General features: G+C 38.3%; 1 protein-coding gene across 3 annotated transcripts in view; it reads right to left on the reverse strand.

Annotated features, from left to right (window-relative positions):
• The window catches only part of PPP1R12A (protein phosphatase 1 regulatory subunit 12A), a 117,971-nt gene that overhangs the window by 70,371 nt on the left and 21,633 nt on the right, over window positions 1-25,967 (reverse strand). For all 3 annotated transcript variants that reach the window (XM_017804397.1, XM_017804396.1, XM_017804395.1), the window contains exon 2: window positions 3,707-3,837. In XM_017804397.1, coding sequence (XP_017659886.1) covers window positions 3,707-3,837 — 131 coding nt within the window. The remainder of the gene's footprint in view (window positions 1-3,706; window positions 3,838-25,967) is intronic.

Below are 25,967 nucleotides of genomic sequence, written 5' to 3' on the forward strand. Positions count from 1 at the left end.
TTCCTGTACCTAAAAGAGCCTACATGAAAGCTGGAGAGGGACTTCTTACAAGGGCATGTAGTGACAGGACAAGGGGGAACAGCTTCAAACTGAAAGAGGGCTGCTTTAGATTAGGTACTAAGAAGAAATTCTTCACTGTGAGTGACACATACAGGACAATCAGGGGATCAGGTGCAGACAGCACAGGTTGACCAACCTGATCTCCTTTTATGACCAGGTGTCCCACCTAGTGGATGAGAAAGACTGTGAATAAAGTCTACCTGGACTTCAGCAAAGCTTTTGATAAGGTTTCCCACAGCACTCTCATGGAGAAACTGGTGTCTGGACTCTTTATTCATTCTTCACTGAGTAAAATACTGGATGGATGGCCAGGCCCAGACAGTGATGGTGAATGGTGAATTCAGCTGGTGGTTGGTGTTCCCCAGGGTTCTGTTTCAGGGTCAGTCCTGTTTAATATTAATCTTTATCGATGATCTGGACGAGTGGGTTGAGTGCACCCTCAGTAAGTTCACAGATGACACTCTGTTGGGCAGGAGTGTTAATCTGCTCTACCCTTCTGGCAGGAAGGCTCTGCAGAGAGATCTGGACAGACCAGACTGATGGGCTGAGGACAACTGTTCGAGGTTCAATAAGGCAAAGTGCCAGGTCCTACACTTGGGTCACAACAACCACCAGCAGTCCTGCAGGCTTGGGGAAAAGTGACTGGAAAGCTGCCCAAGGGAAAAAGGACCCAAGGGTGCTGGTCATCAGCTGGCTGAACATGAACGAACAGTGTGCCTGGGTGGCCAAGAAGACCAATGGTATCCTGGCCTTTATCAAAAAGAGTGTGGACAGCAGGATCAGGGAAATGATTGTCCTGTGAGGAGCAGCTGAGGGAGCTGGGATTGTTTAGTCCAGAGAAAAGGAGGCTCAGGAGAGACCTTATCACTCTCTACAACTACCTGAAAGGAGGTTGTAGCCAGGTGGGGATTGGCCTCTCCTCCCAGGCAACCAGCAACAGGGGAAGAGAAAGTGGCCTCAAGCTGCTCTGGGGGAGGTTCAGGTTGGACATCAGGAAGAATTTCTTCACTGAAAGGGTGGTTAAGCACTGGAATGGGCTGCCCAGGGAGGTGGTGGAGTCGCCATTTCTGGAAGTGTTGGAGAAACGACTGGATGTGGCACTTGGCGCTATGGTTTAGTTGACATGGTGGTGTTCAGTCAAAAGTTGGACTTGATAATCTTGGATCTTTTCGAACTTACACGATTCTACGATGAAACACCAGAACAGGTTGCCCAGAGAAGTTGTGGATGCCCCATTCCTAGAATTGTTCAAGGCCAAGTTGAATGGAACTCTGAGTAACCTGGTCTAGTTTTAGATGTCTCTGCTCATTGCAGGGGGGTTGGACTAGATGACCTTTGAAAGGCCCCTTCAGACCCAAACTATTCTATGATTCTAAGATTTTTAAACATAAAAATGCATTTTGTAACAGAAAATATCCTCATCTCCTAGCTCAGTTTCTTTCTTAGACATAATTTTTGATTTTGAAACATAACCTGAAATAATGAAAGTATGCTATCGTGCAATATTTTTCTTATGAATTGTAAAAATATAAGCATTGTAAACAAATTCTATATATTAAGTAATTTTGCATATTTGGAGAACTTAAAAGATTGTGCTATTTCAAGAGAAATAAATTGCGGCTATTTATATCTGAAGGAAGCCCTAAGAAGACTTAAGATGCCAGCAGAGGAAGCAGAAATAAGATTGCTGAGTCTCCAATTTGAGAAGCTCTACAAAGCTGGCAACAGGCAGCTCCACAGGAGGATGAGAAAGGGAAGCACAGGTCAGACGCTCTCAGCCTTTCATTAACAAAGTTAGGGAACACCAGAACTCATTCCCTGACTCTCCTCTCTCTTGCACGAAAATAGGAAAAGAACAGAAGATGTTCTTTACAAAAATGCTAAATCATAAAGAACTGAAAGATGACAAGCTATTAGTTGTAATCTTTTCAGAACTATGTACACAAGATCCATAATTTACCCAAATTAAAAGTTCCTTTCACCTTCTCCCAATTTTGCTTCATCTGCAAATTATGCTTTGTAGAATTCAGTTTTGTACATTATTTGAAGCTGAGCTCTTGGAGAAGCAGTTTCAAGAAAATCTAAACTCCATGGGCCTCATCAGATCTAAGTATTGCCACATCCATGGCAAGTTACTCTTCTCAGCTGTATATGGAAATTTGTTTCAACAGCTTATCTCCAAAACTCCATGCACCTTAAAAACACTGCTCTTCCAACAGCTTAGATGTCCCACATCCCACAGGATTATACCCCAATAACCTCATTTCTCGAAAAGCTATCTATAGAAAATATGCACACAGGTTCTGTTCCACTCTGAGATTAAAAAAAAGGTGATAGATTTCAGATACTTAAGTCAACAGGAAAAAACTGTCTTGTGGACATGGAACACTGCTGTCTCTTTCCTGAACATGTGCCTACGTTAAGCTGCAATGCCAAGTCAAGAACCTATTCAACTTTTTCTTATTGTGGAAAAAAGGCAGGTATTTTATCTCCACTAAACTGAAGAGAGGCTTTGTTATCTCAGTTTGTAGGGAAATTCTTGTCGTAGTATGGTCATCAAGTAAACACTTCCAATACACATGCAAGAGGGATTACAGCATCAAACATCTGCACAGCATAGAAATGCGGATTACAGATGCTGTGGTCACACAGTGCCCCAGTTATACCAAGGATATACAAGGCACTTCACCGTATGAACACTCAAAAAAAAAAATTGCCAGTGAAAATTATATATGAGTCCCCAGAATTTTTCCTTTTCCTTTAGACTGAGGCAATTAAAACTCTCAAACTCACAGAACAAACTCACCATTTCCATTTTTTGCCACTGTAATTAGTACATAATTACATGAGAAAATACTGGATCAGACATCACAGTGAATTTAGTAGAATTAACGAAGTTTGTGTTTACCCAAAGGGTCTTTAGAAAGACACTGTTACCTGCTTAGCTGCAGCAACAGTGTGTTGAACCACGTACACCACACATTTTCTCAAACCAATCATTATTTCAGGCTCAAAGAGACAACCTTTAGAAAAATCTGATTTTAGCATATCTTCAGTGGCCTTGAACAGACTTCAAGAATAATAAAACCACTCCTGGAATTCAGTAGTGAGTAAGCTTTAACTAATACCGTAACAGGCATCTAACTTGAACTCTAAGATTTTGCTCCACAACCAAAATAACTAGCAAAACTCACTGTTCTAGACCACAGCTGAAAAACAAATGTTTCAAGACTGCAAATACAACTGCAAAATGTATCTCCTACACAGACTTATCCTGGGATAATGGTTCAGACCACTAATAAATGTAAATTTGAATTTTCTCCATATGCCTCCCCCCAAAAAAACCTTTCTACGGAAGAAAATAATTTAAAAAAATGACCTGACAGTCATAAACAGTCTTATGTTTTGTTTATGTTTGTATCTACCTAAGATGCAATGTAAGAAAGCTAGAAAGAGAAAATGCAATGCACAAAGTTATGGACAGAGCACACTTCACAACCAACACACAATATAAAAGCATTCTTTTTCACTACACATCCCAGAGGCAACTAAAAAGACAATTTATGAATACCATCTGTTTCTAGTGCCTCTCCAACGATGTATTAGCAAAATATATTGATTTCAAAAATAGAGGAAAAAGTCTTACTCTGCTATATCAAGATATCCACAGGAAGCAGCTGCATGTAGAGGGATCCAGCCTTCATTATCTGGTTGATTAATATTTGCTCCATTTTCCACCAGAAATTTCACCATATCTACGTTATCATCTATACAAGCCTACAAAGAAAGAAAGAGTTAAGAAGTAAGTTCATATTAAAGCTGTTCTACAATACTGTGCATCTTTAAGCAACATCTTCAGGAGAGAAGGTAAGTATTTCCAGGTTTGAGGAGGAAGGATGGTTTATTTGTTGGGGTCTGACAGCAAGACAGGAAAAATTTGAGAGATAAACAGCAGGTGTTTCAAACTTGTGAAACTTTAAATAAATGAATGTAAACAGAGTTTAACAAAACCAAAAAATATTATTTTCTCAGGTACATGCATTCTGATTTTCTGAGAAGTCATTTTTTAACCTTGTTCTCTAGTACAAAGAGGTTCCTTTTATAAAACCCCCAGGTCCTCACTTCATCCCAGGCCCAGCTCAGCCACTGGAGTGGATATTAAAATTGAATAAACCATGCTAACCATGAAGTAGAATTGTGACTAAGAGACAGGGAGTAGTTTGGAAACAATACCATAATGTGGTTTCAACTGTAATACAGTTGAGACTAAGGAGTAGGAAGGGGATGCTACATTGTATTTCAACATCCCCCTGCTGTTTTCTAATGCAGCATATTCTATACCACCATAAATCTTTTAACAGTCTATTAATCATCCCTGTTTATAAAACTTAATTGAGTATCAATTTGGCAATTGCAAAAATATTATCGTATCTGCACATCTCTTAATTACCAAGCAAACAGTGTTGCCCAGATGCAGAACTACAGCCATTCTGCAGACCTCCATCTTAACTGACTCCTATTTTGCATTTCTTCTCCGTGTTCAAGTATTTTTCTCACAGGGTGCTCAGTGAGTTTTCTTGCCAACTTCCATAATGCTGCCCTTAAAAGGGCAGAGCAACTGAGAGAAAAGTCCCTCTGCATCTCAGGACAGCAAGAACTCCAAACAGCTAGACCCCACAAGACTGGTATTAACTTTTTAGCTTAATAAATCAACAATCTTACATAGTCAGAAGGCTGAAATAAGAACTTTACTCCTGGGCTCCTAAATCCTTCTAGAGAATTATGCCTCTAATTAAATGCAATTAAGGTATAAATTTTACTTTCCAGTATACTTCTAAGAAGACAAAAAATTACATACTGCTTTACTAAGGAAAAAAAACCTTCAGATTTCTTTATTTAAGCAATTGGACATTCCAAGATGAATCCTGAAGCTTTCCTTCATTCTGCAATGTTGAGGCAACAGCTACACTGATGTATTGCTGCCCAGTTTAACCAGCCAAACAAAAACAGCAACAAATCATCCCTCTTTGACCCCATTTGTTTCAGCTAGGTATGAACTTCAGGCTTTGTTTAGAATGTAACATAGAACTGTTTTAACGAGTCTCATCTGGACTTTTTCACTCAGAAATGTGCAGCTCGACCGCAGTACATCGCTTGCATTATTTGTTTTTCAGTTAAACACAAAACCACATTCTGGAGTGAAAACATTCAGAAACCTTCCTACCTTTTCAGGTATTTTTGAAAACTGTCTTGGAAACGTTTTAGTAATATCCATCCGTAAATCAGCAATTCTTTTAATAAAATAATTTCTTAACATAGTCCAACAATAAAGACCACAAATTCATCAAGCATATTGTCTTTAATTTCTTCCACTTATCATCAGTATACAATGCTTATACACTAGTAACAAGCTTGAAAGAAGAGAATCACCTCTTGTTGTAAGACACTGGGTTACTTAAATGAAAGGGAATCAAATGCAAGACCATAAATCAGTTCAGAAAGAAAACAAATTCAAGAAGCTCAGATGTTTACACTTAACAGAAACACTAACTGAGCCATATGTCACACATGCCACATGTCCATATTTTTCTGGATATCCAGTTTGCCTGACCACTGATATTCTATATCTACAATAATATTCACCAGTTAATTATATGGAAAAATAAATTTCTATCAGAAACATTTTTAAATTTAGATATTTTAATATGCTGCATACTTGTGTATATTAAAATCCTCTAGAATTCATCATCCGTGAAAACAAGGATATCTTAAAATTGATTAGCGCTACTAAAAAAAAAACCAAAACCAAACCAAACAAACAAACAACAACAAAAAAACAACCCCAAATCAACTAATTGTGACACAATCCAATACAGAAGAATCCTTGCCTGTTTTTTCAAATATACATAAGAAAACCTGGCAAGATATACTCATAAAAATGCTGTTGCTAAGTGAATCAAAAGCTTACATATGCAGCACATTAAAAGACATATGACTAAGTGGCTAAAAATATTTGACCAAATTTGGGCAGTTTATTGTGCCATACATGGCAAGAATCAGAAGAGCTCAAATACACTTCTCATGTATTATCAGATAGCACATTCATAACAAGAAAAATATTTTACTGAAAACTTACTGAGGCCTCCAAAAAGGTAATATCTATCTTAAGACAAAGAAAAGCAAATACAACTGATTCTGTTGCTGAAGAACACGTATATAATGTATCCTTTTCTTCATGTCCCCTTTTTCTCCTTAACAGCATCCCAGGCAGGTGGTTTGGCAGCCCCTATCAGTCTCAGTACTTTCCATATGAAAGGCACCTCTGACTATCAGTAGGTATCTTAAGTCAGAAAGTCAAGAAACAAATGTTATAAAAGAAATTTTATCTCAATCTTTTTCCATTTCTACTGCACTGCTCACTTCTAAAAGCAATATTTATCAAGTGTCAGAAGTGCCTCTTGTTAAAGACTGACACCTCAGCCACAAAAGGAAAGTTTGTCAGAGCAGCATGATAAACTTAAAGCAACAGCCTCCAAATAGTCTGCCCTTCTAGACCTCAGCTTCAAAGATATTACAAAGGAAAAAGCAACGTACATGCAAGATGTAAATAACAAGTGTTCCACTGATGTTAGAGTGATTCAAAAAGATAAATTCCCACCATTATTTCTGTCCCAGAATCTGCACAGAGGACAGACAACTGCGGGCTTTCCTCTTTCACATCTGTTACAATCCTTTCAGGATTCATCTCATTTCTTAGAGCTCATCTCCCCTCATTCCCAGTCTCTCCTTTCATGGTCAATAGTTCCCACTTCGAGCCTCAATTACCACTTAGCAGAACAACAGGTCACCCTAAAGCTCTTTTTGAGTGCTTGCAAACCACATCTGTAGAGCACACACACCAGCCAGCTCCTGGGGCAAGCAGAACATGGGAGCTCAGGCACAAGATACCCTTCATCCCATGCGCTGGTTTCTGTCTCTCATCCCCAGCCTCCACCAGCTGGTAGAAAGGCAGCATTTCTGCACGAAGCACTCATTCCCCTGCCAAATTTGATCTAAGTTAGCCAATGATACCCAAACACAATGACAGTTGCACGATGCAATCATATAAACCTTTTTTCATTTGGGAACCAATTTAGAAACTAAGCTAATCAGTCATAAAGGAAGCAAAACAAAGCAAAGCTGAGAATACAAAATCTGGTTACCTTTTCTGATAAGAACAGAGATGAAATGTCAAAAGAAATATATTAAAGTCCAGGAAAAAAAACCACTTTCCATTTGTACAATAACATGAAACCTGGACTGCATAATACCAGCAAAGATCAGCAGCTCCTGGCTCCCACACAGACCAGTCCTAGATAGGTCCAATTTATGCTGGGGACAGCATTTTAACCTTTTCCCACAAATACTCTAAAGCGGATAACCAGATACCTGTTAAACACGCTAGACTTTTAAGTGTATTCACCATGACTTCATATCCCAGTGCAAGTGGCATGTGATACAACTGGCTCTCATTACAATCAGGTGTTAAGAACACAGGTGAAGGGCAGACATAACTGAGTAACTTTAAAAATAAACAGCTTTAAAAGAATACCAAAAGGGCTTGGTTCTTCAGCCAAAGAATACAGCAGATAGCACTCCTCCCCAAAAGACAGGAAAACCAAGTCTATAATTATTTTTTAGAAATCAGGAATCTTGTAGGGAAGGAGACCATCAATCAGTTAGGCTACTGTCCCACACACACGCAGCAGAGCTATACAGTATGTACCTTATGCGGGGCTACAATTTTTACTGCTTTTCATTACTGGTAACATCTAATGAGGTAATGGCATCTAATGAGGTCTAGACATTTGAGTTTTTTACCAACAAATTAGGTCACGAAATATTAGGATTATTACACTTATTTACTATTCAAGTAACACTACAAAAGCAGGTATTTTAAAATGGCCAGGTATTCTATTTAATATAGTACATACAGGGCAGAAAGGCTGCTGTTGATGTTCACATTTACGAGTAGAAACAGGAGAGTTTTGGTGTTGTAACAGAACTTCAGGTACTAATTTAATATTACAGATGACAAATGTTGCTTAATAATGAAATTAAGTGTTCATTTAGACAAACCACAAGTCAGAGCTTCTATTTTTCAGTGAGCTGGGGTAATACCTGATACCTCGCCTACTGCCAAAATCTAGTTTTAGGATTGAATATTTTACTTTATTAAAGCATGCTTTCTAATAAAAATGGAACAGTTTACAGTGCAAATATTCTTGTTAAACTAGTAATATTACTGTTTAGCTAGACTAGTATTATTTTAATTAACTTCTTGGTAAATATTTTGTGTATGTTGCACTTGTGTGTTATTTTCATCTAAGAATGGCCTACTATTTAAAATACTGGAGAGTTGGTCCATAAAAAGGAGTTAAAATTATAGTTGCCATACCAAATAACTCAAGCTCCCAAATCATTTCAAGAGCATCTCATGGCCTCTGCCAGTTCCAGCATTTCAAGTTTACTGTTTGTATTTCTCTCACCCCAGAACGTGAGTCAATCTTGGCATAACTTTCAGTGTCAAAGGCTTTCCTCCACTGCAGGGCAGCAAACTCTTCTCCAGAGAAATTTCTCAAAACATTTCACTTTTAAGTGTAGAAAATGAGAATCATTTTAGACACCTGCAAAAGCAGGTGAAAAAGACACTTTCTCCTAAGGAGAAAACACTACTTGAGCCTGATGCAATGTTTCATGCCCATTCAAGTCTCATGGGGAAGGCATGCAGAGACTATGAAACTGAGCACCCATTAACCACCGTTACTTAATTAGAATGCTGCAGAACTGTCAAACATTGCCAAAAATAGACAAATCATTCCAGAACTCAAACTTCTCTACCTATTATTTCCACTTCATGTAAACAACTTGTCATATTCATATGTCAACAGAAATTCACTTAGATTTTATTTCATCTCCAAGAGGTGGATAAAACCAGATGCTACATGAAATCAATTATTGTATAGCCCCAATATGCAGTAAGAGCATAATGTAATTTCCATACTACAATTTTGCCTTGTTTACTTTGCTACACTGAATTACTAAATTAATTACATGCTCTAAAGCTTTGCTATTTTGTAATTTATAGTTAAATCCATAAGTTTAATTATGGGCACAATTCATGAAAAATACTAAAATCTATCGCTGTTTAGACTGATATAATCTACATATTATAAAATTGATCTCATAGGGACTTTCCACTACTTAAATCCTAATGAATGCCTAATCATAGTTCTTAATCAGGACTGTAATAGGATACATATATTTAAGTGGTTTTAGAGTGTTTCAAGTAAAGATAGAGCTATTCTTCCCCTCTAACCTCCTGCCAAGACAAATAAGAGGAAGAGGAGTGTTGGCTGCAACATGGTATTTACTATAAGCAGAGATGCTACCCTTACTGTTCCCAATCCCAGTAATGGCTCAAGACTCATTCTGACAGACATCATATGGAAAAATGACCTAGTCTAATGCCTGCTTTCCTGTTCTTGTTGAAACAACCCCAGCTATTCCAGGCTACCTAGTATTACATGCAAATGTATTTTCAAATAAATGCTTGTTTTCTTTTTAGCTGTGTGCAAATCTATTTTCAGGAGTGCTTGAGATCCCCACACTAAAATTTATCTCCTAATTAAAACCACCAAACTAAATGTTAAGTAAGTATTGAACTTTAATAGTACTCATGTATTTCAACTCAAAGAAAATTCTCAAGACAACTTGCCAAAAGCCCCCTGCCCTAAACCCCCCAGACAATCCTGGGAAAATGAGACACCATGGAAAAAAATTATTTTGGAAAAGACCAAACCAAACAGCATTGAAAAACTAAGATACTGATGCTGGCACAGATCTGTTTGCCTGAATGCTCTTTTTCTCCTGGCTCAATATATTGACCAAGTTGGTGAGGAGCACCTTGGTCTATGAAGCAAACTCTGTCTGAAGTTCACACAATCCCTGGGCTCACACAAATGAGGCTCTCCCTTAAACTCATGGTATTAAGCACCTGATAAACAACTTCTGCTGTTCCCTCTGGTTTCTTTGAATTTAAAAACAAAACTAGTACATTATGTGGAACTTGCTTTTAAATTCACATTCAGGTTTCTTAGTCAACATGGTGAAATACAGAAAAGAAAATGTGACTGACAGCATGGTATTATAGCTCATACAATGTGCAAATTACAAGCTGTCTTGAACCCTGAAGGCTTAGACAGGTAGGTATGTACAAATTACATATGACAGATTCTCATTTTAGCTACATGTTGTTGAAACCTATCAAATCATTGAATTTGGGAGTCACATCCAGAAACGAATTTCAGGCTCATTTGTTTCACAAGTGGCTTTTTCTCTTTCTTCTAGCCCATGCCTTTGCACATTGCTTTCTGAGGCAATTTCCACAAATCAGAGAATCACGGAATGGGTGAAGTTGGAAGGGACCACAGCGTGTCATCTGGTCCAACCTCTCTGCTCAAGCAGGGTCATCCTAGAGCACACGGCACAGGATTGTGTCCAGACAGTTCTTGAATATCTCCAGTGACGGAGACTCCATAGTCTGTCAAGGCAATCTGTTCCAGTGTACAGTAAAGAAGTTCTTCCTCAGATTCACGTGGAACTTCCTGTGCATCAGTTTCTGCCTGTTGTCTCTTGTCCTATTGCTTGGCACCACCAAGCAGAGCCTGGATCCGTCCTCTTGATACTCTCCCTTCAGATACTTACAGACATTGATGAGGTCCCCACTCAGATGTCTCTTCTCAAGGCTGAACAGGCCCTGTGGCTGATGCACCATCCTCAGTAGGACAGAGACATACAATCCTCTACCCACATCTACCTCCTGACAGGTATGGAAGCACTCTTTCTTCATAGAAAAGAAATAGGGTTTAGGAGTAAACAAAATTATCATACTGTAAAAATATAGTGTTATTATACAATTATGCTTTCATTAAGCATTTATTGTTATAACTTTGGCAGATAGCGATTACTTTTCATGGTCACACAATGTGTAAGTATTACATCTGAGAAGGAGAAAGTAGCATTGTATCGGACATGTATTTCTGTCCCAGTCAAATTTAATAATCATATTTCAAACAGTTATTTTTTTCAATGAGTAAACAAATTGGTTTTAGCATATGGGCAACTAACTGAGTTCACGAGCCAGTTCAAGCACCTTTTCAATCTAAAATACCTAACATCCTGATATGCCCTAATACACTTTCTTAACAAAAAGTCATCAAGAAAATTTACTAGAAGAATCCGTTTACATAAACAAATAGGTTTGTTTGCCTCTATGTTCCTTGTATTAAATTTAAACCACAGGTGCCAAGTTTTTGGTTTTTTTCCCTCTGCTTCTGACTATCACCTTTACACAGTTCTGAGTTCTTCAGAGTGGAAAACTGCACTGCTTTGAAAGAAAGCAAACCTGTCCACATCTATCAGTGCTCCTCTGTTAACTCTTACAGGCTGCATTAGCACTGTAGTCATCAATTGACGTTTAATCTTCTGCTTTAGCAGGATCTAGGGGAAGTTCTCACTGCTTTCTAATTTTAGCTAAATGAAGTGGCAGAGCTGAATAGAAGTAATAACACTGAATTTAGTAAAAACAATGATAACCCTTCACCCCATCAAGGGAAAAAATATACATGTTGATAGCGCATACCAGAGAAACCAAGAGAGACTTTCTGTGTACTCACTTTCCTAATACACATTACATTTTACAATAAAAAGCATATTTAGCAGAAGAAACCAAGATTACAGGTACAAAAAGGCTGTAAGATACTCATTCAATTAGCACTTTGCCACGTGTGGTTTTATCCTTAGCATTATACAACATATTAGTAGTAAAAGCAGATGTAGTAAGCTGATGAGGCTGGTACCAGTCAGGACTTTTTTACCCCCTAAGCAGGAGAATCTATCCAAATAAATGACTAATTTGTATAATTCAATTTAACATAATAGAATAAACTAGTACATATGATGTATGAATTACGCATCAGTTATATTTATACGCATTTTACATGTAAAAAGTTAATATAATCATGTCATATGTGGAATGAAGAATTATATTAGAAGTGACAATGGCACTTCAAATTGCTTAAACATTAATCAGATAATCTTAAATGTGGTAAATATATTTGTTTATCAAAAGTGCATTTTGTACACAAAACCACTTAAACAAAGGTAGGACTACACCTAAACAGGAAACTTGACTAATTGTTTCCCATAATTTTCCATTTTTAAGGAAAGAGCATCTTGCCACTGCTACCTTCTCCTCCTAGACTGAGACAAGAAAAGCTATTCTTCTCTTATGTAAATCCCAGTACATTTTTCAATTTATGATCAAATTTATGATCCACTGAATTGACTGGATAAATAGGAAAGCATTTCAACTCTTCAAAAATCCTATTAAGTCTTGAAGCTGATATCGGTTGCAAATCAGCAGGTTCGGGATGAAAGTATTCTAAGAGTCTCAGTAAAATTTTAACAAAAAAAGAAGGATCTTCTAAAAAAACCACAATTAAATACAGTTTAAGTTAAATTCTCCAAAAGCAAATTATCCGAACCTCTTAGAGTAAATATCAAACACTGCTTTTCTTAAAACTAGATTTAATATGGATTTTGTCTATTCAGATGGTAATAAGGTGAGAAACCTACAGCTTCCAGTGCCCACAATCCTGCAGGTGTCAGACAACACTTTTGCCAGGTGCACCAGCAGTAACACCTCAGTGCTCCTCAGGACAGACCTATGCTCCTGGTACAGTGTGTTTTACACATAGCAGTGGCACATATGCATTTTAACTTCACTTTTCAACAAACAAAAAAACCCAAGCAAGTAGCAGCTCTCCAGTTTTCCTGTTTAGAGAAGACTGGCTGTGGTACACACATAACTTAATTTTAAAATAGCTCAGTTCATTTCTGACTTCATATTCAGAACAAAATCAGAAGAATCTGGGATCTGGTATGCTTTCTGTTCTGAGTAATTCCTTCAAACTTCCAACAGGGGAGCACATAACATACAGACAACGCTAAAAATTCAGTGTCAGGTAATTTCCATATACATTTAATCTGCACAAAGAAATGTCCCTGTGGTCTCCAAAAGGTAGAGTAAGGTAACCAAAGTTGCAACAGAGTAACGTAACCAAAACTCAAATCCTCTGCAAGGATAAGATCAACTCAGGATATACCTAAAGCCCAAATTCAAGTCAGTCTAGGCACTTAAGGAATCCCTTCGAAGTTAATAGCGTGTATTCATGCTGTGCCTTTGCTAAATTTGCTAAACAATCTTCTAAAATAACCTACATGAAATACGTTGCATGTTTCAGAATAATAAACAAAACTGTTCGTGCAAACAAATAAGGAGATAATAATCAAATGCACTACAAGCCTCTGTCAATTATAAAGAATAAAAAAAGTATTCAAGATCCATCTCCTTCTCTCTCAAAGGCCAGCTATGCAGCTGTTCATCTGCACAGATATGGTCTGCAATTTCTAAAAAAGGCATTTTTGCCACAGTGTAACTTAACACCCTTTTCAATAGGCTCGCCACATGGTGAACTTGCTGAGCAAAGCCTCACTCGAGCAAAGATGAAACCTGCACTCGCATGTGTGTGCTTCCTTTGCCCCAGCAGCAACCCCAGTCCCACCTCCAACAACTGTCTTTTGACTGTACTCAAATTTTTCACTAGCACGAGAAAACAGTCACGAGTACTTCCCAACAGAGACAGAAGCCTAACGACTCATCTCCAGCCACAAAATTAACAACAACATCCACTTTGGAACTTTCTCTCTCCCAAAAGAGCAGGACAGAAGTACCAGTTTTGACATTGGACTCCTTCTGGTCTATATAAACAGGAAATTTTTTGGTACAGTTGTCCCATTAGAAACTCGTTACGATGGATTAAAAGAAGAAACTGCAAGTAATCACAAGTTCCTAAGAAACCACTTACATCCCAATTACATTGAAAAACAGACAGGAAGACAACAGACAACAAGTAAAATAATCTGTTTATTTAGATCCATCCACGACAGTATGTATCACCATATATACACAATACATGGCATTTTAAAAGGGCAGATTTTCAAGTTTTTTTTTTTGTCCTCTGAATGGGTATCACATGGACCAGAAGTCATTATTCGACAAAGCAATTTGATAAGGAAGTTACAATAGTAGAGAAATAAAGCAAAAGTATGGCAGCAACTAAAAAACCAAACAAAATAACCCCCAAAAATAAAAGTCCTGAAAAATCAAGATAAAATCAGATTTAAAAACAGGTATAAATAGTACAAGCTTTAAGTAACAGAGCAGAAATTTGGATACAAAAGTTATGAACTTCAGTGAAAAAACACAGCTGGCAGGGGCAGGAATACTAAAGCAGTTCTCAAATATGTTAAGAATGGGAAAAAAATAGCAACAAGATATAGATACAAAAAATATAGAAAATTGGTCAACAAATACTTCTACTTTGTGTTTTGAAAGAATCAGAAAGTTTTCTCTTGTGTAATGAGGCTTATATATCTTCTCGTCTACTAGTAATTAAGAAAAACACTAAAACCGTATTTTAAACACTATTTTAACTCAGTAGATCTTGGTAATACAAATCACAAGTGTGCTTAGGCAGCTCTCTAGCCACTATTCAAGAACTTAATGCAGCTTCAAGTTTGCCAATGTTTGTTTTCTAAACAGATCTTGAAATACCTGGGAAACAGCAAAGTACTGTTTACACTGTACCAGCCCTGCAAAGCAGTAACACAAATGCCTGAAAGTGTTAGCTGTGCTGGATAAAATAAATAAAAAACAAACAAACAAATAAAAAATAATTCATGTGACAGATACCAAGATAACTGAGGTTCATTAGGCTTATAAGCAGGAAGGCAATAACGTGTCAACAGTTACACTATTCCAAAAGGTTGATTACCTTCACCAACAGCACCATTGCTTTTTTTGCACCATGGAGCCAGACCTGATCAACACTGAACCCACTTGACATTCACTACTATGGCCTGGGGCACCAGGAAACAGTTTTGAACCAACATGGGTCCATTGAGGGTTTTTAAGTCAGTAGCCTTGCCAGATAAAAGCTGACCCCACACAGAACAACTGTTCATAAATGCTCAGGTGCAGAACCTGAACCTAAGAGGTTCAGAGGACACCCTTAAATATGTCTCCTCAAATCTGAGTTAAACAATTTCTCTTTTTTTGACCATAGCAGACCCTGATTACATCACGTATCTAAGACTCAGTCTGCTGTCTTGGCACACAATGCATGAAAACCCACAAATTGAGTATTTTTGAGAAGCAGTTCTCTAGAGTGCATCTGCAACTAGCATTTCTGTTCTCCTCAGCATTAAAGAGAAAAGTAAGCCTGACTCCATATTTACTCTGATACAAAGGGAAAGAACAATATATGCTGACTTTTGGTCACTATATTAAAAGCAGCAGTATACTAAGAATGTTATAATTTTCATCAGTATATTTACAAAATTACCTTCTTTTTCTTCAAACTGCTGTGTGTGCTCCAGTACCGAGATCATCTCAAGCCTCATGTAGGCAAATCAGTTTGTATACTCTGATTCATGCTACACCACCTTCACCACTGCCACCAAACACTTAAGACAGCAGATCTGCAGCACCTCACATGGCATTACTTTAGGACTCTCCAGCCACAGCTCTGGTTACTGCTCATTCTATGTGGCACAACCTGCACTACTAAGAGGTCAAGCCTGCCATCCCCTTATTCTCTACAAGTTCTAGGGAAGAGCTGACAAAAAACCAAGGATACAGCTCTATTTTCCCCACCCTCTACAGCGCCTTTGGTCCTCACAAACCAAGTTATCTCTATAAAGGCAAACCTGTAGTCTAGTAAATTCTAATTTTTCCATTTCTTGCTAACCTTCTGAGCAGCAATTTTATCCAAGCAGGCAAAGCAAGCAAGAGAAATATACTGTGCCTGGATGAGCAATTGTAACTCATAACAGCATACATGCCAAAATTAGCATGGCAAAATCATGGTGTACTCTGCTCTTTTGCCAGAGCACAAGGAATTCATGCATTCTTACACAGGCTGAAGCAGTTCATCTCTAGCTTCTCAGTCCTGCATGCCAGATTTTGGAAGCTCAGACATGAGTTCCAAGGAGAAAAGGCATTAAAGAAACCTGTCAGAAAGCCAAAGTATTTCTTAAAAAAGGTCAAGTTCTTATGCTCATTACTTCATCAACAGTGTCATTTTACAGGAAGCTTTCACCTGAGTGAAAGAAAGACACTGATGTATTTTTTCCATGCTCTTTAGCAGCACATAATATCACTTCAGGAGGCTAGGAGAATATAGCTTTGGTAAAAGCTCTTGTAGTCAAATGCTGATAAAAACACATACTTTAGGAAAGCATTTTAAGTGAGTTTATTACATGATTCTTTTCCTGCCACACTTGATTTTAGGCAGTTATATGAAAACAATATTCTAGTTGATAATAATTAGACCCTCGTTTGAATATTCTGCTTTAGAGTCTATGACATTCAGATGATGATAATGTTTTTCAAAGTACTCATAAATACCACCCTATTGGATAATTTGCCTTTTTCTACGTTTCAAGAAATATTCTGTTCCCTGCAGGAGGTAGCACTATAGAACTAGCAAACCCTAACTCATTTGAGCTAACATACACTAATCACTCAGGGCATGATTCTACACGAGCTCACTGTTGACAAACAGGGAGGTCCCAGTCTCTCTCCTCATTCTCAACTGCACACTCCCAAAAGCATTTGTCAGACTCTCCATTAGCCAATTCAACCAACCAGCAAGGCAGAAACAACCCTTTCTCCCTCCCCACCCATTGAATTAAAGAAAAAAGGAGGAGGGAAAGAAAACAGCATAGTGGTAGGAAGAAGCAAGAGCACACCCTTTCAAGGCAACAAAGTACAGTACTGCTTTAATTGTACCTGGAGCTGCAGCCATTTCTGACTTTCTTTCAAAAAAGAATTATGGAGAAAGGGATAAAAGCCTAAATTTCTAATTATGCAGTAACTCATTTGTATTGACTTCTAGCTTCTGAGAGGCTGCTGACATATTTGAACTGCACCAGGGTGGAAAACACACTGGTCTTCTCTTCACCAGGACTGTGTCAACATGAAAGAAATAACAAGTACCCAGAAGTCTGTTGTTTACCTGACCTTAGCAGTATGCACATCATCACAAAATTAATCATGAATGTTTTAAAATCTGCTTCTTGTACATCAGACTGCTAGTTAAAGATGACTATTATTAAAGAGCACAAAAATGAAAGCCTAGTTGAAAAGCACATTGGCTTCAAGGTCAGTCACAGGAATGCGGACTGGGTTTACTGACTGCATTTCCCCCATAAATACCTAAGAACAAGTGTTAAAACACAAAAAATGAAACTGATTTGATTATATGGAGAAAGTACACAAAATACACACACTGCCTGAGCGTGGGGAATGCTGCAGAGTTTTGGTGGGTTACCACTCAGTGGTGAGGGTGGAGCAGTGGCAAGGGCAGGGGTAGGGTTTGATAGGGAAGACTTCCAAGTTTTCTCATTTCAGACAAATGGATAAAGGCTCATCTGACTTTCTCTACTACTCAACAGTCCACCGTCCATGCTGTAAACTGAGAGTTCCTGCAATGCAAACTGTTTTGAAAACTGGTTCTCGATTTATTTTCAAGAAAGCTCTATCCATCACTCTAAGGGCTGTGCTTCAAATACCTCAGAGTGCATGGTAAGAGACTGCCTCCATGTTGAACAGAAAAGAGAAACCTGCTCCATGACATGCCGCAAGACTACCTTTGCTGCTTTGAGCTTGCTTTTTCTGCTCTACAGGGCACACCTACACAAAAAAATTCCTAGAGGGGAAAGCTGTTCTGCCAGCTGAATTTACACTATTAAATTAGGCAAAATGTGCTAAAGTTTTATGCTTCTCTAAGGACTCTACTTTGAGTTTAAATATTCATTTATGCACAGACCTATATATAAGCAATAGTAAGGTTCAACAGTCAAATATTCCAGGCCTAATAAATGCTTTAATTAATGTTACCTAAGCCAAAGCAATTGGCCCCACAAACCTATGACCTATTCCTACATGAACTCTACTTCCCTGTAGCTAAAGGAACTTGATCCATTCAATCTATTAGATGATCAGTGCTTTCATAATGTGCAGCTATTCAAAATTATGGATTTTTCTTCACTGTTCAGAGTTCAGCCTGCACTACTCAAATTCTGTTCCAAACAGAACTCACGTTCTCATGCATTCTTCCACTATCAGCACTTACCAACCATTTAGGAACATAAGAAGGATTCATAAAGTGTCTACCACAAAAGCTACCATTTTACAGATGGTAAACAAACAAAAAGGTTATCATAAGCCATGTCCCCTAATTTAACCATACAATTTGGAATACCGTGGGACTGAGGTTTTGGGATGTATACCATTTCGTATCTCTAAAGGAAAGTTTTCTTTCATTACACAGTCACAAGCACACAATGTTCCTACAGATTTCCCTGCAGTCTTCTGCCCCAGATGCCAATCTCATATTTTCCCCCTCACTGACAAAGCAGAAGTTCCATGACCAACAGCATCTTCTTCAGATGTCCTGAACTACCCCAAGAGCAAATCCTCTATGAGGCCCTATAATCTAGGTATGATGACATAATAGAGTATTAAAAGGTTAATGCATGTTAAGTCCAAGTACAGATTTCACATTAATTACCCAATATATAATATACCAACATCTGAGTTCCATTATTTCAGTATTCCCAGTATGAGCATTTCTTTCCCACTTCCTTTTCCACATATTAATTTTCCCAACTCTCAGTTTCATCGTGACAGCCAGCCCACATCTGACAGCTTGCTTTTGCCTCCACTCTTCTGACTCACTCCTACACCACTACTCTATTTTTGCATCTTACAGCTTCCTTCTCTGTGCTAATGGAGGCAGAGGGGTCACAGCACAGATAGTACAAGCATACCTCTAAATGAATTTTACAAGCCCACAGCAGCCTGACATCTGTACTGCTTCCGTGCTCTGAATTATCATACTCAAAATTAAATTAGATATATCACCGTAGGGTACTGTGGGTTTTCTTTAGGTCTTGGTAAATTCTGTCAGATATCAGCTTTTCTCTGAAGCACTCTTCTGGTAAATCTGAAAAAGCTTGAATAAAGGATTTCTTCTGAAAAATCCTATCACCCTCCAAAACGCTAGAATAGTAAAACACAGATTCATCCAAGGAAACCTTCTGCTTGCTTCTCCCAATCTGATTCTGTATTAAAAAAAAAAATCCATCATCCTTTACAGCTTCATAACCAAAAATAGTAAGAGTTTGTAGAAGAACCATGTTTTGACCAAAGGGATGGACTATCTTCCTGAAAAAGAAGAACTCACTAGGCCAGAACTCTTCAGCCTAGAACAAAATGATGCTGATGACCATGCAATACATGACTACAAAATCATTAATAACACAGAGAAAGTAAATAGGACTCAGCTGTTCACAGTTTCTGCTAATATAATAAGTTGAAGTCATTACATCAAGACAGCAGAAGCTGCAACCAAAAGACAAAGAAGCAAAAGCTGCTTTTCTGAAAACTGATTGGAATGTCCCATATCAGCCCAAGCAGAGATGGCTTATTACTGATCTCAGTAGACTGGCCTTTCCTTTTCATACAAACCAGGCACTGGAGCTATATGATTAACTGAAAGAATCCTAAAGGCCTTAGACAGCCAGATATAGAAAAAACCCTCTTCACTACAAGTAAAATTAACATTATAGCATTTTTACTGATACTACTCTCATCACAGGAGGTAAGTGACAAAGTGCTCCATTTTTCTTTTCTGCAATAGAAAATATGTTGTGTTTCTATGAGGACTCCAAGGAAAGGTGCTGACATTCTTGCATTCTCGATTTATCATACTTCTTGTAAAACAGGATCCTGTGTATCTGAATAAAGACATATGACTAAGTTTAACAGTCTAGCCTCTCATTCAGGAGGGTTTTTTTAAAGTACAGGTGTACAAATTGCCACAAGGAACATTACAGTAAAGCTTATGTGCATCCTAATACTTGAGAGTAAATGCAGGGTAGCTTACCTCAACTACAAACTTGTCATTTTCAGTGACTGGTGCTACTCTACTGAGATGCTCTTTCCATAGGAACCTGAAGCAGATTCCTCTGAAGCAATCCCTTAATATGCAAGCCTCAAAGGGCATTTATTTAAACTCTTAGCATCTGGCAGGGTTACAGCATTGGTGGACAGGGNAAAAACAAACAAACAAATAAAAAATAATTCATGTGACAGATACCAAGATAACTGAGGTTCATTAGGCTTATAAGCAGGAAGGCAATAACGTGTCAACAGTTACACTATTCCAAAAGGTTGATTACCTTCACCAACAGCACCATTGCTTTTTTTGCACCATGGAGCCAGACCTGATCAACACTGAACCCACTTGACATTCACTACTATGGCCTGGGGCACCAGGAAACAGTTTTGAACCAACATGGGTCCATTGAGGGTTTTTAAGTCAGTAGCCTTGCCAGATAAAAGCTGACCCCACACAGAACAACTGTTCATAAATGCTCAGGTGCAGAACCTGAACCTAAGAGGTTCAGAGGACACCCTTAAATATGTCTCCTCAAATCTGAGTTAAACAATTTCTCTTTTTTTGACCATAGCAGACCCTGATTACATCACGTATCTAAGACTCAGTCTGCTGTCTTGGCACACAATGCATGAAAACCCACAAATTGAGTATTTTTGAGAAGCAGTTCTCTAGAGTGCATCTGCAACTAGCATTTCTGTTCTCCTCAGCATTAAAGAGAAAAGTAAGCCTGACTCCATATTTACTCTGATACAAAGGGAAAGAACAATATATGCTGACTTTTGGTCACTATATTAAAAGCAGCAGTATACTAAGAATGTTATAATTTTCATCAGTATATTTACAAAATTACCTTCTTTTTCTTCAAACTGCTGTGTGTGCTCCAGTACCGAGATCATCTCAAGCCTCATGTAGGCAAATCAGTTTGTATACTCTGATTCATGCTACACCACCTTCACCACTGCCACCAAACACTTAAGACAGCAGATCTGCAGCACCTCACATGGCATTACTTTAGGACTCTCCAGCCACAGCTCTGGTTACTGTTCATTCTATGTGGCACAACCTGCACTACTAAGAGGTCAAGCCTGCCATCCCCTTATTCTCTACAAGTTCTAGGGAAGAGCTGACAAAAAACCAAGGATACAGCTCTATTTTCCCCACCCTCTACAGCGCCTTTGGTCCTCACAAACCAAGTTATCTCTATAAAGGCAAACCTGTAGTCTAGTAAATTCTAATTTTTCCATTTCTTGCTAACCTTCTGAGCAGCAATTTTATCCAAGCAGGCAAAGCAAGCAAGAGAAATATACTGTGCCTGGATGAGCAATTGTAACTCATAACAGCATACATGCCAAAATTAGCATGGCAAAATCATGGTGTACTCTGCTCTTTTGCCAGAGCACAAGGAATTCATGCATTCTTACACAGGCTGAAGCAGTTCATCTCTAGCTTCTCAGTCCTGCATGCCAGATTTTGGAAGCTCAGACATGAGTTCCAAGGAGAAAAGGCATTAAAGAAACCTGTCAGAAAGCCAAAGTATTTCTTAAAAAAGGTCAAGTTCTTATGCTCATTACTTCATCAACAGTGTCATTTTACAGGAAGCTTTCACCTGAGTGAAAGAAAGACACTGATGTATTTTTTCCATGCTCTTTAGCAGCACATAATATCACTTCAGGAGGCTAGGAGAATATAGCTTTGGTAAAAGCTCTTGTAGTCAAATGCTGATAAAAACACATACTTTAGGAAAGCATTTTAAGTGAGTTTATTACATGATTCTTTTCCTGCCACACTTGATTTTAGGCAGTTATATGAAAACAATATTCTAGTTGATAATAATTAGACCCTCGTTTGAATATTCTGCTTTAGAGTCTATGACATTCAGATGATGATAATGTTTTTCAAAGTACTCATAAATACCACCCTATTGGATAATTTGCCTTTTTCTACGTTTTAAGAAATATTCTGTTCCCTGCAGGAGGTAGCACTATAGAACTAGCAAACCCTAACTCATTTGAGCTAACATACACTAATCACTCAGGGCATGATTCTACACGAGCTCACTGTTGACAAACAGGGAGGTCCCAGTCTCTCTCCTCATTCTCAACTGCACACTCCCAAAAGCATTTGTCAGACTCTCCATTAGCCAATTCAACCAACCAGCAAGGCAGAAACAACCCTTTCTCCCTCCCCACCCATTGAATTAAAGAAAAAAGGAGGAGGGAAAGAAAACAGCATAGTGGTAGGAAGAAGCAAGAGCACACCCTTTCAAGGCAACAAAGTACAGTACTGCTTTAATTGTACCTGGAGCTGCAGCCATTTCTGACTTTCTTTCAAAAAAGAATTATGGAGAAAGGGATAAAAGCCTAAATTTCTAATTATGCAGTAACTCATTTGTATTGACTTCTAGCTTCTGAGAGGCTGCTGACATATTTGAACTGCACCAGGGTGGAAAACACACTGGTCTTCTCTTCACCAGGACTGTGTCAACATGAAAGAAATAACAAGTACCCAGAAGTCTGTTGTTTACCTGACCTTAGCAGTATGCACATCATCACAAAATTAATCATGAATGTTTTAAAATCTGCTTCTTGTACATCAGACTGCTAGTTAAAGATGACTATTATTAAAGAGCACAAAAATGAAAGCCTAGTTGAAAAGCACATTGGCTTCAAGGTCAGTCACAGGAATGCGGACTGGGTTTACTGACTGCATTTCCCCCATAAATACCTAAGAACAAGTGTTAAAACACAAAAAATGAAACTGATTTGATTATATGGAGAAAGTACACAAAATACACACACTGCCTGAGCGTGGGGAATGCTGCAGAGTTTTGGTGGGTTACCACTCAGTGGTGAGGGTGGAGCAGTGGCAAGGGCAGGGGTAGGGTTTGATAGGGAAGACTTCCAAGTTTCCTCATTTCAGACAAATGGATAAAGGCTCATCTGACTTTCTCTACTACTCAACAGTCCACCATCCATGCTGTAAACTGAGAGTTCCTGCAATGCAAACTGTTTTGAAAACTGGTTCTCGATTTATTTTCAAGAAAGCTCTATCCATCACTCTAAGGGCTGTGCTTCAAATACCTCAGAGTGCATGGTAAGAGACTGCCTCCATGTTGAACAGAAAAGAGAAACCTGCTCCATGACATGCCGCAAGACTACCTTTGCTGCTTTGAGCTTGCTTTTTCTGCTCTACAGGGCACACCTACACAAAAAAATTCCTAGAGGGGAAAGCTGTTCTGCCAGCTGAATTTACACTATTAAATTAGGCAAAATGTGCTAAAGTTTTATGCTTCTCTAAGGACTCTACTTTGACTTTAAATATTCATTTATGCACAGACCTATATATAAGCAATAGTAAGGTTCAACAGTCAAATATTCCAGGCCTAATAAATGCTTTAATTAATGTTACCTAAGCCAAAGCAATTGGCCCCACAAACCTATGACCTATTCCTACATGAACTCTACTTCCCTGTAGCTAAAGGAACTTGATCCATTCAATCTATTAGATGATCAGTGCTTTCATAATGTGCAGCTATTCAAAATTATGGATTTTTCTTCACTGTTCAGAGTTCAGCCTGCACTACTCAAATTCTGTTCCAAACAGAACTCACGTTCTCATGCATTCTTCCACTATCAGCACTTACCAACCATTTAGGAACATAAGAAGGATTCATAAAGTGTCTACCACAAAAGCTACCATTTTACAGATGGTAAACAAACAAAAAGGTTATCATAAGCCATGTCCCCTAATTTAACCATACAATTTGGAATACCGTGGGACTGAGGTTTTGGGATGTATACCATTTCGTATCTCTAAAGGAAAGTTTTCTTTCATTACACAGTCACAAGCACACAATGTTCCTACAGATTTCCCTGCAGTCTTCTGCCCCAGATGCCAATCTCATATTTTCCCCCTCACTGACAAAGCAGAAGTTCCATGACCAACAGCATCTTCTTCAGATGTCCTGAACTACCCCAAGAGCAAATCCTCTATGAGGCCCTATAATCTAGGTATGATGACATAATAGAGTATTAAAAGGTTAATGCATGTTAAGTCCAAGTACAGATTTCACATTAATTACCCAATATATAATATACCAACATCTGAGTTCCATTATTTCAGTATTCCCAGTATGAGCATTTCTTTCCCACTTCCTTTTCCACATATTAATTTTCCCAACTCTCAGTTTCATCGTGACAGCCAGCCCACATCTGACAGCTTGCTTTTGCCTCCACTCTTCTGACTCACTCCTACACCACTACTCTATTTTTGCATCTTACAGCTTCCTCCTCTGTGCTAATGGAGGCAGAGGGGTCACAGCACAGATAGTACAAGCATACCTCTAAATGAATTTTACAAGCCCACAGCAGCCTGACATCTGTACTGCTTCCGTGCTCTGAATTATCATACTCAAAATTAAATTAGATATATCACCGTAGGGTACTGTGGGTTTTCTTTAGGTCTTGGTAAATTCTGTCAGATATCAGCTTTTCTCTGAAGCACTCTTCTGGTAAATCTGAAAAAGCTTGAATAAAGGATTTCTTCTGAAAAATCCTATCACCCTCCAAAACGCTAGAATAGTAAAACACAGATTCATCCAAGGAAACCTTCTGCTTGCTTCTCCCAATCTGATTCTGTATTAAAAAAAAAAATCCATCATCCTTTACAGCTTCATAACCAAAAATAGTAAGAGTTTGTAGAAGAACCATGTTTTGACCAAAGGGATGGACTATCTTCCTGAAAAAGAAGAACTCACTAGGCCAGAACTCTTCAGCCTAGAACAAAATGATGCTGATGACCATGCAATACATGACTACAAAATCATTAATAACACAGAGAAAGTAAATAGGACTCAGCTGTTCACAGTTTCTGCTAATATAATAAGTTGAAGTCATTACATCAAGACAGCAGAAGCTGCAACCAAAAGACAAAGAAGCAAAAGCTGCTTTTCTGAAAACTGATTGGAATGTCCCATATCAGCCCAAGCAGAGATGGCTTATTACTGATCTCAGTAGACTGGCCTTTCCTTTTCATACAAACCAGGCACTGGAGCTATATGATTAACTGAAAGAATCCTAAAGGCCTTAGACAGCCAGATATAGAAAAAACCCTCTTCACTACAAGTAAAATTAACATTATAGCATTTTTACTGATACTACTCTCATCACAGGAGGTAAGTGACAAAGTGCTCCATTTTTCTTTTCTGCAATAGAAAATATGTTGTGTTTCTATGAGGACTCCAAGGAAAGGTGCTGACATTCTTGCATTCTCGATTTATCATACTTCTTGTAAAACAGGATCCTGTGTATCTGAATAAAGAGATATGACTAAGTTTAACAGTCTAGCCTCTCATTCAGGAGGGTTTTTTTAAAGTACAGGTGTACAAATTGCCACAAGGAACATTACAGTAAAGCTTATGTGCATCCTAATACTTGAGAGTAAATGCAGGGTAGCTTACCTCAACTACAAACTTGTCATTTTCAGTGACTGGTGCTACTCTACTGAGATGCTCTTTCCATAGGAACCTGAAGCAGATTCCTCTGAAGCAATCCCTTAATATGCAAGCCTCAAAGGGCATTTATTTAAACTCTTAGCATCTGGCAGGGTTACAGCATTGGTGGACAGGGGCAGAGCAACTGACATCATCTACCTGGATTTATGCAAAGCATTTGACACTGTTCCACCAATATCCTTATCTCTGAATTGGAGAGACACGGATTTGATGGATGGACCACTCAGTGGATAAAGAACTCTAAGGTCCACTCCAACCCTTAA

This window comes from Lepidothrix coronata, unplaced genomic scaffold, assembly GCF_001604755.1.
Source record: "Lepidothrix coronata isolate B3197 unplaced genomic scaffold, Lepidothrix_coronata-1.0 Scaffold9, whole genome shotgun sequence".
Classification (NCBI taxonomy): domain Eukaryota; kingdom Metazoa; phylum Chordata; class Aves; order Passeriformes; family Pipridae; genus Lepidothrix; species Lepidothrix coronata.